This window comes from Bombyx mandarina, chromosome 20 (assembly GCF_030267445.1).
Source record: "Bombyx mandarina strain Sakado chromosome 20, ASM3026744v2".
NCBI lineage: Eukaryota > Metazoa > Arthropoda > Insecta > Lepidoptera > Bombycidae > Bombyx > Bombyx mandarina.
The window spans coordinates 10843562-10858743 of record NC_143226.1 but is presented as its reverse complement, the minus strand read 5'-3'; the positions used below and the strand labels follow the sequence as shown (position 1 = coordinate 10858743).

The following is a 15182-nucleotide window of genomic DNA, read 5'->3' as shown; positions in this document are numbered from 1 at the left end:
TTTTTTATTGCTCAGATGGGTGGACGAGCTCACAGCCCACCTGGTGTTAAGTGGTTACTGGAGCCCATAGACATCTACAACGTAAATGTGCCACCCACCTTGAGATATAAGTTCTAAGGTCTCAGTATAGTTACAACGGCTGCCCTACCCTTCAAACCGAAACGCATTACTGCTTCACGGCAGAAATAGGCAGGGCGGTGGTACCTACCCGTGCGGACTTACAAGAGGTCCTACCACCAGTAACTACTTCTACATTATCCGTAGACCGTTATAATAGAAGCGGGTACAGGTACTGCCCTAAATATAATTCAGATTGGCATACATACTTAAAAATGGAATTATAAGTTGCGTGAAGAGTGGTGTGCACACAGAAATAATATCAAGATTATTGATTGATTTATTGATTTGATTTATTTATTTCTGTGGGCGTGCATCTATAGGTAGTTTTGCAATTACAGCGCATAATGCGACTCAGTGACGCACAATGCCGAATTATGCTGAAGCTTAATTGGAACGTGAATTAGTTTTCAAATGCATCAGCAGAGTGCGCTAAGTTAGCACAGTTTTAATTAACATTGATTATTTCTAAGAAACTACGACGAAACGAAAGCCTTACAATTTTTTTCAACATTAAATAATATTACTAACGTTAATATAAAAAAAATTTCGATCAATGCCAACTTAAAGAAAAAACACTAGTCAATTTTCTGTCACTGAGTCGGTATCGATTGCGAGTATCACGCGAGAGCAGTATGTACTTTTGAGAGTGCTCGATTGTGCGAAGCGTTGCTGTAGTTGGAACATTCAACGTTAAGCATTAAGCTGCATAATGCGCTCTTGTGCTGTAATTGGAAAACTATCTATCTTAGTCGATTAATTAACGCACACATTCGGCCCGCCTGAAGCGCTTACCGAGCGGCGAGCGAGTTCATTTCGCATTTCGAATTTCGTTCGGTTCTTTAGTTTGTAAAAGACGCGCGAACGGCGTGGACGCTACACGCGGCCATTTTAAAATTTCGAAATAAAAATAAGAGCATACTCTCGTGAGTAAAAAGTGACTTAGTTCTACTTTTCATTCACGATTTTCAACTCGTCAGAATAAACCCTTCGAATTATTATTTCATAACATTGAATTATTTTGAGTTATTTTCTAAATTAAATAATTTCTGTTGACATTTTTGGGGTACCAAAATTTTTCGGTTGTTTCGTAAAATATTAATGTAAAACTGCTATGGCGAACATGTAAGTATCTTCTAAATTATTTTTGTAAAGTTTTATAATAATCAAATATACTTAAAAACCTGTTAATAAATTGTGATATTTAAATATTTGAATATTTATAATGGAATGTGTACGAAGGCGGACGTCGCGACTGATATAATACCAAATAATGCGTAAATTATAAAAAAAAGTTCTAACGTGTATGATATTTATTTTAGGCTATTATTAATGGTAGGTATCGCGAGTGCGCCCGTGTAGGTAGCATCGTCCTGTCTATACACCTGCCGTGTTATTGTCATAATAGTCCGTTGAAGTCAGGAAAACCATTTCAGGAGAAAAATATAATTAGGTTGTGATGTGCTCTAAAACCAGATGAAACGGGAGCTAATACATAAAAAAAAAACTTGTTACAAAATTATCAAAAAACACAGGCTTAACGTTTTCTTGAAAATCGTTTTAAATTGAATTGAATTCGAAACATCATAATATTTCTGACAATAATAAAAAATTACAACTTTTTTTTCTTTACTTTTCTTTAGGTACTTTACATTTTATTTTTCGGTAGGCAGCGGCCTGGCTCTGCTCCTGGCATTGCTGAAGTCCATGGGCGACGGTAACCACTCACCACCAGGTGGGCCGTGTGCTCGTCTGCCTACAAGGGCAATAAAAAAAAAACATAAATATTATTCAATTCTTTCACTCAATTTGGGTGGTCAGCTAAGTATAATTGATAATAATGCATCGGGCCTTGTTCGAATTTTAATTATATTTTTTTTATCTCCGTAATCTGAGAACGTTGGTGTGATATTATCTAAAATATTTCGTCTTGTATCGTAAAGGAAGTTATGTCTACACCGTGATAAGAAAAGTAAACACAAAAGCAATGGATTTATGGCTGTGTATCATCTTTTCACCGAGTAGACAAGTTTCTTTGCCCTTGACGTGCCCTTGGCTGTGTGGTTCGACTTCCTGATAATTTACTTCGGGCTATTCGTTAGCCATACTCATTTATTAGCTAAATCCGACTAAACTTACCAATGTGCTAAGTAATAAAGATCGTCAAATATAAATCGTAAAAATATAATCTTCGAATTGGAAAGCTCGATTCATGCCACCACCGGTATCTACCGACCATGTCATTTCGGATCCTCCCGGTCCACTAACAGTGCTTCTAGGTACCTCAAGCATCGGTCATCGTTCTCGTCGAACCCGTCGCTTGCGACGAAGGGCTCGACGAGTAAATTAACCCTCAGACACAGCCCACTGAGTTTCTCGCCGGATCTTCTCAGTGGGTCGCGTTTCCGATCCGGTGGTAGATTCTACGAAGCACGGCTCTGGCTAAGATTCGTGTTAGCAACCTCTTCAATCTTGAGCCCCGTGAGCTCACCTACTAATTAAGGTTACGCTGTTATAGCCTCTCAAGGCTCTCAGCTTAGGTAGGAAAAGAAATCTACCGACCACCAGTATCCAACCTTTGACTTAGAAGGAGAGCTTGGTAATAAAACCGATTGATGAAGATTGAAATGGCAAAGATCGTAAACACATAGATATTAAAATGTATCAGTTAGTATATACTCGTACTAGGCACACCGACTAAATATAATATACTTCAATCAAATTTTGTTCACAATTTGATTGGTTATAAATACATAACGCAAAACTCCGATTCTTCTTCGAAAATAAACGTAACCTGAGCAACAACAGCTATTTGTCCCTGAAAATCTGATCCAAATTGATGCTGACATTTCGGAAATTTGCTGGAAAAACCGTAAAAATTTTTTTTTTTTTGTCTTAACTTCCTTATATACTTTCATGTATATTTAGTAATGGCATTGTTGATATGTTATATTAATTGAAGGACCATTTCAATGCGCGTCTCCGAAACAAATTTAAAAAGTAGCCTCTCGACACATTAATATATATTTTTTTCCCTTACATATGCTGATAGCTTTGAGAGGCTATTTCAGCTTCGCCCTAACGTTTGTAGGTGAGCTCGCGGGGCTCAACCGGACAGTTGCTAACACTGACCCTAGCAAGAGCAGTGCTTCGCAGAATCTACCACCGGATCGGAAACGCGACCCACTGAGAAGATCCGGCGAGAAACTCAGTGGGCTGTGTCTATGGGTTAGTTCGCTCGTCGAGCCCTTCGTCGCAAGCGACGGGTTCGACGAGGACGATGACCGGCACATTAATATAGACACAATAACTTCATAACAAATTCTTTATTAATAACAAATAACTTAAAAAATACAAACAGGCTTTTCGTTTTGTCGACGTCAGTTATACGAACGGAAAGAGTTCACGAGCACTCACGGATTTACGTAAGAGCGACATGCGCATTTCAATTACTGGGGTTCGCTATTGAGAAACATTATTAATTTTTTATTTGTCTCGATAGGCAGCCGCGAATAAGGCCTGCCTGATTGTTTATTATTGTTACCATCGCTCATAGACATAAGTAATTCCAGTGCCATAATTACAGCCAAGCCTCTGCTTACCGCTGAGAGATCGTAAAAATCACACTGAAAACAGATGCTAAAATTAAGAGCTTTTCTTATTATTTTGAGTAACAGTTTAAATACGTGACGGTCGGATAAGTTTTTCCTCAAAACGTTCAGAGAATTCAATCGTTTTTTCCTCGATTTGAAAGTAGCAAGATCTAAGATTATATTCGGGTCACGAGAAAACAGTGGCATTTCGATTGAGTTCGGGCGCACATTGTCCGTGAATGTAAGGTAGTTTTCGCCACGGAACGCATACGTTTTATACTTAGAGCACGACCTGACGCTTTCAGTTCTAACACTAGGAGCAGGCATTTACCACTGCGGTCATCCACAGTGCTTTTCCAGAGATCTTATTTGCCACATACCATCCGGCTATGGAATGAGCTCCCCTCCACGGTGTTTCCCGAGCGCTATGACATGTCCTTCTTCAAACGAGGCTTGTGGAGAGTATTAAGCGGTAGGCAGCGGCTTGGCTCTGCCCCTGGCATTGCTGAAGCCCATGGGCGACGGTAACCACTCACCATCAGGTGGGCCGTATGCTCGTCTGGCTACAAGGGCAATACAAAAAAAAGGCTTAAGAGACTCCGGTAACCGTACTCGTGGAACTCGACTAAGAGTTCGACGTGCAACCTAACCTATGAATCAGCTCGCTGTGTTTCTCGCCGGATCTTCTCAGCGGGTCGCGATTCCGATCCGGTAGTAGATTCATTCGCGAAGCAGCTGCTCTCGAATTGTTAGGTCTCCTTTGGAGGCGTTCGGGCAGCTGTTAGCAAATCCCACCCCTTCTGGCTGAGCCTTTGCTCACCCACCTGTTGAAACTGGAAAGGCCTCCGGGCCACCAGTAATTCTTCAAACATAAAAAAAAGACGATGACCACTTCAATTTTTCTTATTTCTATTGGATAGTCTGTGAATTATACAAAATATTAAAAACGAGAAATGGTTGTATCAAGGAGTATCATGGATATATGTAAGGAGTAACATGATATACTAAAGACGTTTTGATTAAGTTATTTTAGGGAGACAAAGTGAAGACACGATCTTTTACAGCGTTTAACAATAAAAACTAAAGTGATAGTTAATATTTTCAAGAAATTTCTTTGGTTATCTTATGTATCTATATATTAATACGCGAAGCAAAAACTTTGTATCCCTTTTTACGAAAATTGCGCGGACGGAGGAGTATGAAATTTTCCACACTTATAGAGAATATAGAGAAGAAGTGCAGATTGCTAATATTGTTTAAAAATAATGCATAAAAGATACATTAAATCAATAAAGAAAACATTACACACACTACATACCATGTATTTAACGCACACACGCATGCATACTATTTATTGTCAAACTTTTGTTCTTGACGTCTGTTGTCAAATTGAGAATAGAATATGGTTTGTCTTTGTTGATATTTTTTATAGTGTAATCTTGGCGAAATTTGTGATTATAGAAGTATAAAATACAATCATAATAGTGTACAAACTTACAATTCCAATTAATTATAGTCGAATTTCGACTACTGCGGGACCTCTAGTTTATGTAATCGCGCGTTTGATAATTACGTTTTATTATAGTTCAAGGTTTCAAATACTTATCTCGAAAGTTTTAGTGGTCGCGCACGATTAAAATACATAACATATTATTATAATTAATGATAACATCACAATGTCCAAGATTTATAAAAATACTAGCGACCCGCCCTCGCTTCGCTTCGGAAACATTAAAACACACATGAAACCAAAAAAAAAAAATTAAAAAAAGTAGCCTATGTTCATCAGAGACAATGTCGGCTTCTAATGGAAAAATAATTTTTCAAATCGGTCCAGTAGCTTCGGAGCCTATTCGAAACAAACAAACAAACAAATCTTTCCTTTTTATAATATTAGTATAGATTCACCGACACTTAAGTTTCTTTGCAGACGTAATTGTTCTAGAGTAATTTTATGTTTTCTGCTAGGTATCAAGAATAATGGACATTTAGCTTGGCTAACTATGCTGGTTTGTTAATTCAGCTTAAAATAATTCGGAATTAATCTAATTCTGAACATATAGGTCACGATGATATATCACGGGTCGCGAGTTCCCTTGCTGATTAACTTATTATTTAAAATAAAAAATATTAAAAAAAGAACTGCCGTTTCCGGGATTAGGCTAATTAGGTTGGCAGATAAGTCCTTTTATTACCGATATGAATGGGGAATTGTAATTGTAATTTTAATAATCGCCATTGAAAAGACGAAAGCATTGTGAGAGTGACTACTTAAATATACTTTAAGCTATTTTAAAATACTATAACTCTTTACTATAATAAAAAATATTAACTGGATATGCAATTCTTGAAACCGTATTCAGTAGTAACAAGTTAGAAGTGTCTCTTCACCAGGCTAATTCATGGAGATAATGATAGTTGCTTAATATTCTCGTACACTGGTCACCTGATTAGCAGATGTAGTCCTTTTTTGTTCGGAGGGCGGTAGCACGAAGCTACGCCAGTCTTACCATAGTCTTCTCTGGGCTTTTAACAGATGTTAGAGCTCTGATTCTTTTTCGGTATCCCTTGTATTTCCGTGGAGCATCAGAGACAACTTAAATGGAAAAATACTTCCAAAATACCACTGTCGAAGGATGTCGTGGCCTAAAGGATAATCCGTTTTTACCCCTACCTATGCTGATAGCCTTGAGAGGCTATTTCAGCGTCGCCCTAACATGTAGATGAGCTCCCGGGGCTCAAATCGAAGTGTTGCTAACATTGGTCCTAGCAAGAGCAGTGCTTTGCAGAATCGAATTTCGGTAGGCAGCGGTTTGGCTCTGCCCTTGGCATTGCTGAAGTCCATGGGCGACGGTAACCACTCACCATCAGGTGGGCCGTATGCTCGTCTGCCTACAAAGGCAATAAAAAAAAAACAAAAAATCTACCCCCGGATCGGAAACGCGACCTACTGAGGCTGTGTCTATGGGTTAATTTACTATTTTTTTTTTCTTATTGCCTTTGTAGGCAGACGAGCATACGGTCCACCTGATGGTAAGTGGTCACCGTTGCTCATGGACGTCAGCAATGCCAGGGGCAGAGCCAAGCCGCTGCCTACCAACTAACCTACTTGTCGAGCCCTTCGTCGCAAGCGACGGGTTCGACGAGGACGGTGCTTGTGGTACCTAAAAGCACCATTAATGGATTGGAATAATCCATACGGTGTACCCACACATGCCGCGGCCAGGCAATCTTTCTAAGGAAACGTGCTTCCGATTGATCTCTACGATGAAGGAATAAACAGTAACGGGTCATAAAAGCAGATCCGAATATCTTCTGAATTTGCGTGATTATTGGTGGTATCGCTTATTTTAGCACATGCTCATTTCTGTCCTGAAGAGGCCATGCGTTCTGTTACGAAGAGCGGCACAATACAATTGTGACCTCATGACCTCATGGCGACATTCACGTTGCAATTTAATGAGCTCTGATAACCACTTGAGGATTGACCCGTTAGATCGTTCGCCAATATCTACAGCGATAAAAAAAAAAAATCGAGAAATGTTTTTTTCTCATTAAAATGCGGTCAATGTCTTAATTTTTATTTTATTATAATAGCATAGCGTTATGTGATTATCGTGAATTAAATTTGCAAATTTAAACAATTTATACCTACTAGAATGAGATTCGATTTATTCGCCTTCTGTTCAAAAGCGAAAAGCGATGATTCAAGATTTTTAGAATGTAGGTGATCTGGTTGAATGACTATTTTAAAGAAAAACAAACAAATTCACGGCGCACGCTTAGAGGTTGAGTGAATGAAAACCTGAATGCCCATATTGAGAAAAGGGATCGAACGCAAATTTTTTTTTTTTTTTTTGTTGCTTAGATGAGTGGACGAGCTCACTGCCCACCTGGTGTTAAGTGGTTACTGGAGCCCATAGACATCTACAACGTAAATGCGCCACCCACCTTGAGATATAAGTTCTAAGGTCTCAATTATAGTTACAACGGCTGCCCCACCCTTCAAACCGAAACGCATTAATTACTGCTTCACGGCAGAAATAGGCAGGGTGGTGGTACCTACCCGTGCGGACTCACAAGAGGTCCTACCACCAGTAAAGAAGTATCTTATAGACACGACATATTCTTTCTCTGGGGCGCGGTATAAGTTGTCTCATAATCTCCTACATATAGCAGCTATGGGGTGGATCTAATCTAATCTTGTTGTCTACCCCAGTTTCTGATTTCAATCGAGATAATAAAGGGCATCTGGTCTGGAGTCTATATTTGGTCCAAATAAATTACTTCATTATAACCCCATAGAATACCGAACAGTGCGGCGGTGGTTCTCAGCATCACAACCTTCAGATTTCTCTGGACGCTTGTTTGATTTGTAGGAGTCATAATATTCCCTACCATCAGTTCTAGAGTACCAATATAATAATTTATATCCTAGAACGAGTGGTAGTACATACTTCGAGTACAAACAACATCACCTAATTGTTTTTATATTCTTAATTTGTTGTTATTCCCAAATTCAGAATAACAAAACTAAAATATCGATAGATTATGTTAATTTTATTGCTCTTTTAGAAAATCATATGTGTTTGAAATATTCATTACGGCACTCAAATGTGTAAATTTAAACTACTATTTAGATATCAAGAAGTGTTCTGAATTATAAGTGGATGTGTGGATATTTATGTTCTCTAGACTCCGAAATAGCTGGACTGATTTCGATGAAATTTTTAAGAAATCTTCAGATTATCCTAGCGCGTTAGTCTCTGAAGCTTCCTAAAGATCGGATTAAATTGAAGTCAAAAATCGGCCGGCGAACCTAGCCGTATTTAACAAGATTAACGATAAATACTAGATATATATATAGAGAGAGAGAAAGAGAGAGAGAGTGTGGGTGTATAACCAAAAACTGTGTTATTATCTATAGTCCGGCCGATGAAAGAGCGCGTTTGTGGCAGGTCGTAATCGAACTAATTAAGGAACTTTGAAGTGACGTCAAGTTTGCTATGAAAAAAACTTTACGTATCCGCTTTACCAACGAATGATAATCGTTGAAAAATAATTCCATCGTGTCAAATTTGTATAAAAGTTATAGAAATTTAAACTTCATGTCGAGTCGATCGCATCCTGCCCGCGGTCGGCGGACAACTTGATCCATTGATGTTTGATGGTAACGCAGGCACAAAGAAATTTACTAACCCTATTACACTTACTGACATAAAATTATAACAAAAACGAAAACCGACTTCTACAAAATAAAATAAAGTATAGAGTATATTATCAATATAGTCGAATTCAATTACTCAGATCAGATCTCGGTAAGAGGCTAGTGTTAGCAAATTCCCTCAGGTTGAGCCCGTGAGCTCTATCCGACCGGGCGTAGTTGGAACAGCGCCTTGGGCTACCAGCAAATAGATAGGACTGCTCTGAGGAATTGTTTGAGATGATCCCTCATCTCCTTTTTACCATCGCACCTCCCACCATCTGAGCAGAGTTCATCCATATTATCTGGAACCGCTGCGTTTATCGACAGTGCGTTTCCAGGGGTCCTTTTTGCCACGTACCGGCTATAGAATGAGCTCCCCTCCAAGGTGTTTCCCGAGCGCTATGACATGTCCTTCTACAAACGAGGCTTTTAGAAAGTATTAAGCGGCTTGGCTCTGCCCCTGGCATTGCTGAAGTCCACGGGCGACGGTAACCACTCACCATCAGGTGGGCCGAATGCTCGTCTGCGTACAAGGGCAATGAAAAAAAAAGATAGGTGCCGATAGACATCTACAACGTAAAGTATGTTTATAACGGCTGTCTCACCCTACAAACCGAAACACATTACTGCTTCGCGGTAGAAATAGGCAGGGTGGTGGGACCTACCCATGCGGACTTACAAGACGTCCTATCACCAGTAATAAGATAAAAACTCCATTCCCCAGGTTTCTAGTCGTCTTAGTTCTGCCATTGCTGTCATCTTGCTTGGCGTACTCCGGTCCAGAATTGCTCAACGGCCGGTACTGCGCCGCGCGTCCAGACGATAATAAATGCTGCTACAATCGAAAAGACGATTGCTCAGTGCCGATATTGGGTGAGTATTCCAGATTGATCTTAAATTTACAGTTATTTGTCTTGAGGGAAGTGGCCAGGATGCCGCGGCCCACTGAGTTTCTTGCCGGATCTTCTCAGTGGGTCGCGATTCCTATCCGGTGGTAGATTTTACGAAGCGCTGCTCCTGATGGGGCTAGTTTTTTATTTTTTTTATTGCTCAGATGGGTGGACGAGCTCACAGCCCACCTGGTGTTAAGTGGTTACTGGAGCCCATAGACATCCACAACGTAAATGCGCCACCCACCTTGAGATACAAGTTCTAAGGTCTCAAGTATAGTTACAACGGCTGCCCCATCCTTCAAACCGAAACGCATTACTGCTTCACGGCAGAAATAGGCAGGGTAGTGGTACCCACCCGCGCGGACTCACAAGAGGTCCTACCACCAGTAATTACGCAAATTATAATTTTGCGGGTTCCATTTTTATTACACGATGTTATTCCTTCACCGTGGAAGTCAATCGTGAACATTTGTTGAGTACGTATTTCATTAGAAAAATTGGTACCTGCCTGCGGGATTCGAAGTGTTAGCAAATTCTCTCAGGTTGAGCTCGTGAGCTCGTTGAGCACATAGGCTACAAACGAATAGGTAGGGGGACAGAACCAGAATGTTGGAAGTGGTGCTTAGTTAACCATTTTACTTGTCTATGCAATATTTTGTTTACGTCATAGACTTCAAACGTGACCTTTAGGCGTAGTTTGAATCCATTGCGGCTTTCGTCTAATTTACACTTTATGAGTGGAACTGCTGCGGTTATCATTGCGTGGTATCCACTTAGGAACAGTCAAATAAAGACCGTGTATACGCGTATTAAGTTCTGTATATTGCCAATATAGCTCACTAATCTAATTGACCCTTGTGTTTTGGCCGATAAAAATGAAACATTTCCACTATAGGTACTCTCTGCTATTGCGACGAGTTCTGTGATCACACAAGGCACCACGATGACTGCTGTCCCGATTACAAGAAAGTATGCAGCCCACCTCAGATAACCTCAGTATCGTGTGAATACGAGCAACAGACTTATGCACCGGATGATCAAGTTAACAAAGGCTGCAATCTGTGGTAAGTACTCATTATTACTCATATACGGAATGACAAAAGGATGATCCTATACCGAACTTTCTGCTAGGTATCTTTTTGCTAGGTATACCAATGTTCTGAGTGGTGTTATCTCGCTCGTGGCCATGTGAGTTCAACGGAAGATTCCGAGCGAGAAAGTAATGTTATTGATAGAGTTTTCATGGCACACAGCATGCTTTTTAGATTGACAACGATAAACTCAATCATAGGGCTTCGTGAACCACTTAACACCATATGAATCTTGAGCTGGTCTACCAATCATATATCATATAGACGTACTCGCCTTCGCTGGGCTTTTAAAATTAACATTATCAATTATAGTCATTATTATTAGGGAGTCCAACCCTCATATAAATATTAGCCTATCCATTAAGTACATGTATTTTCTACATGGATACCAAGTTTCAAGTCAATCGGGTTAATGGTTCAGTAGTTATAATGGAACATCCGTAAAAACCACAATAGATTTATATATTACTATAGGTAAGACCAAGATAATCGGAAAACCCATAAAAATAAGTCATTATGTACTTCGTCCGATATTCTAGAACAGAGAATAAAAATATAATCGCATTTTTTAAATAAAATTCGTGTCGTCTAACAAAATTAGAACGACACCTTATTTTTAAAGTAGAGTCGTATAATTGCAATGAATCTTGGCAGTAAACAAGGCTTAAAGTGACATGTAGATATTTTAAAAACAAATAAAGAATATGCTCTAATATTTGAGATAAAAATAGATAAAAACACGAGACGTAACAGTTTACGCCCAAGAGCTTTAGTCTCTAGCGACAAAATTTCTAAAGGTATTTTAGGCAGATTGAAAATACGAAAAACAGTGTATTATTGATATTAGTAATAATAAATAATAAATAAATATTTACTAACAATCACGCCACATTAACTGGTCCCGTGATAAGTTCGTAAAGAACTTGTGTTACAGGTACCAGATAACGGATATAAATGTAAGATTTTTATTATACACATACATATATTTAATATACATCCATAACCTTGGAAAATACATTTATATTTATCATACAAGTATCTTCCCTTGGCGGGATTCGAACCCGCGACCACCTTGTGTAGTGACCATGTCATTTAGCACTACACTAGACGGCCGTTAAATTAGTGAATTTGGAATCGCGAGACTGGAGGCATTTTTTTTACTTCTGCGCAGATATTACATTTATATATAGTGTATATAGGTATTGTCTTATAAAAATACGCAAAAAATATAATTCAGGCACGCAAACAGTAAATTGTAAACACAGCTAATTGTATAGCAAATTTATCCATTCTCATACTTCAAATGTAAATCAGTAGAGATTTAGCTCTGAATACGGCGGTTTTTATATCCTTAATGAATATTTATTTTCAATCATTACCATAAAAAGGCTAATTGGTTGCTTAAAATATATTAGAGAGATATTATAGATCTTTCTCTACGCTTTTTAGTTAGAATTTTAAATGCAGACAACTTTTTTGTTTATTTTAATTATTTTTTTATTTATACTTTTCACAATGGCATAAAAATATTAATATAACAGTAAAGCATTAAATAAGTTTTAGTAAAAATGAATTACTTGTATAAACTAAAAATGGTGGACGATAAACTAGACAGTAATTAAAAAAATATATTTATATACATGACGGAGTAGGGACGTCCGTATTGTTTGTAAAAAGTGTGACGTCACCATTGCTGACGTCACGGTCATTAAATTCTCGATGATGACTCATGTTTGGGCTTCCAAAACAAAACTTCACCAGAACTTCACAATAACTGCGTATATTTCACGAGAAGCGTGACAACGTTCAGAGAGATCCGTACTGTACTACGGCTCGGACACGAATGACTCTACGCTAGACAGCACGGCCGTATTTATAGGACTTTACACGTCAGCGTGTTGACAAGTATTAAACACGTGAGCGTGTTTACAAGATTTTAAAGTATTGAAATTACAATAAAAGGGACTGTTTAACATCAATTTCTTATCACAGAGTAATTAGTTGATGATCACTAGGTAAATAGTCATATTTGCGCCGACACGGCCATACTGACAGGTGGTGCGTGCTCTGCACCGGCCTCGTTGATTCTCGTAGGTTTTTCTTTGATTCTCATTGACCTGCAGGAATAAAAAGTTTCTCTGAGTAGCGCATCTGTTATACTTGCGTTACTTGTAACTATGTAGGTTTGAGACTTATTAATGCGATTTGATTGTAGGGTTCTCGGAGGGTATCGTAGGGTTCTCGGAGGGTATCGTAGGGTTCTCGGAGGGTATAGTAGGGTTCTCGTAGAATTCTCGGCGGTTCTCGTAGAGTTCTCGGCGGTTCTCGTAGAGTTCTCGGCGGTTCTCGTAGATTTATTTAAGGTGTTCGGATAAGGATGTTGTGTAGTGTGATGTTGTGGCGTACACTGTGGTACTTATGTAGTGGGCGTACACTGTGGTACTTATGTAGTGGGCGTACACTGTGGTACTTATGTAGTGGGCGTACACTGTGGTACTTATGTAGTGGGCGTACACTGTGGTACTTATGTAGTGGGCGTACACTGTGGTACTTTTGCCGAGGCGTACACTGTGGTACTTTTGCCGAGGCGTACACTGTGGTACTTATGTGGTGGAACTTTAGTAATCAAAAATAAAAACTTATCTTTGAGTGTTGATTTTGTTGCTCGACCATGCTGATTTGTGAAGTAGATGTATAGGCTCATCGGCTGTTGCTGGGGGGTAGTCTTCTTCCGCCGATATGGTTAAATGGTCTCCAGGTTGTTGCTGAGCGGAGGCGGCATGTGATCCCACTTGGGCGGTGCGCGCTCTGCACCAGCCTGGTTGATTCTCGTAGGTTTTCTTTGATTCCCATTGATCTGCAGGAATAAAAAGTTTCTCCGAGTAGCGCATCTGTTATACTTGCGTTACTCGTAACTATGTAAGTTTGAGACTATTAAATGCGATTTTATTGTAGGGTTCTCGGAGGTTTTCGTAGATTTCTCGGAGGTTCTCGTAGATTTCTCGGAGGTTCTCGTAGATTTATTGAAGGTGGGATAAGAATGTGTAAGGTGTTGTTTGTTGTGTAAGGATATCATGGTCTTCAGATGAATTTTGTGGTGAAATTTTAGTAATCAAAAATAAAAACTTATCTTTTGTATTCATTGATCAGTTGATTGTTGATTCCGTCGCTCGACCATGCTGGTTTGTGAAGCAGACGGTACAGGCTTATCGGCTGATGCTGAAGGGTAGTCATTATCCGCCGATATGGTTATCTGGTCACCAGGTTGTTGCTGAGCGGAGGCGGCGTGTGATCCCGCTTCTGATGACGGAGTAGGGACGTCCGTATTGTTTGTAAAAAGTGTGACGTCACCATTGCTGACGTCACGGTCATTAAATTCTCGATGATGACTCATGTTTGGGCTTCCAAAACAAAACTTCACCAGAACTTCACAATAACTGCGTATATTTCACGAGAAGCGTGACAACGTTCAGAGAGATCCGTACTGTACTACGGCTCGGACACGAATGACTCTACGCTAGACAGCACGGCCGTATTTATAGGACTTTACACGTCAGCGTGTTGACAAGTATTAAACACGTGAGCGTGTTTACAAGATTTTAAAGTATTGAAATTACAATAAAAGGGACTGTTTAACATCAATTTCTTATCACAGAGTAATTAGTTGATGATCACTAGGTAAATAGTCATATTTGCGCCGACATACATATTTATATTCATTTGCTCGTAACTTTTTTCCGTAAGTTAGTGAAGATAAATTTTAATATACCTATAAATAAATGAACGGGAACAAATCGCACACAATCGTCTCAAACTAGGATTCCCTGTACTATGAGAACCAGCGTACATACTTGTTTACTGGTGCTAGGACCTCTTGTGAGTCCGCACGGGTAGGTACCACCACCCCGCCTATTTCTGTCATAAAGCAATGAGTGATGCGTTTCGGTTTGAAGGGTGGGGCAGCCGTTGTAGCTATACTGAGACTTTAGAACTTATATCTCAAGTTGGGTGGCGCATTTACGTTTTAGATGTCTATGGGCTCCAGTAACCACTTAACACCAGGTGGGCTGTGAGCTCGTTCACCCATCTAAGCAATAAAAAAAATAAAAAAAGTTGCTGCGGGCATTTTCTCCAGAGGACGCCCTTGCGATAATTTATTTCCCTGGGAGCCTAAGGGGTTATTCCAGTTACACTTAGTTACATACCAGTTAGGCAGCGGCTTGGCTTTGCCCCTGGCATTGCTGAACTCCACGGGCGACGGTAACTACTCACCATCAGGTGG

At 39.5% G+C, this 15182-nt stretch overlaps 1 protein-coding gene across 1 annotated transcript in view; it reads left to right on the top strand.

The window, feature by feature from the left end:
• The first annotated feature begins 910 nt into the window (after positions 1-910).
• Swim (Secreted Wg-interacting molecule) overlaps positions 911-15182 on the top strand; it is a 49472-nt gene continuing 35200 nt past the window's right edge. The window contains exons 1-3 of the mRNA XM_028173710.2: positions 911-1242; positions 9641-9789; positions 10705-10873. Coding sequence (XP_028029511.2) covers positions 1232-1242; positions 9641-9789; positions 10705-10873 — 329 coding nt within the window. The 5' untranslated portion in view covers positions 911-1231. The remainder of the gene's footprint in view (positions 1243-9640; positions 9790-10704; positions 10874-15182) is intronic.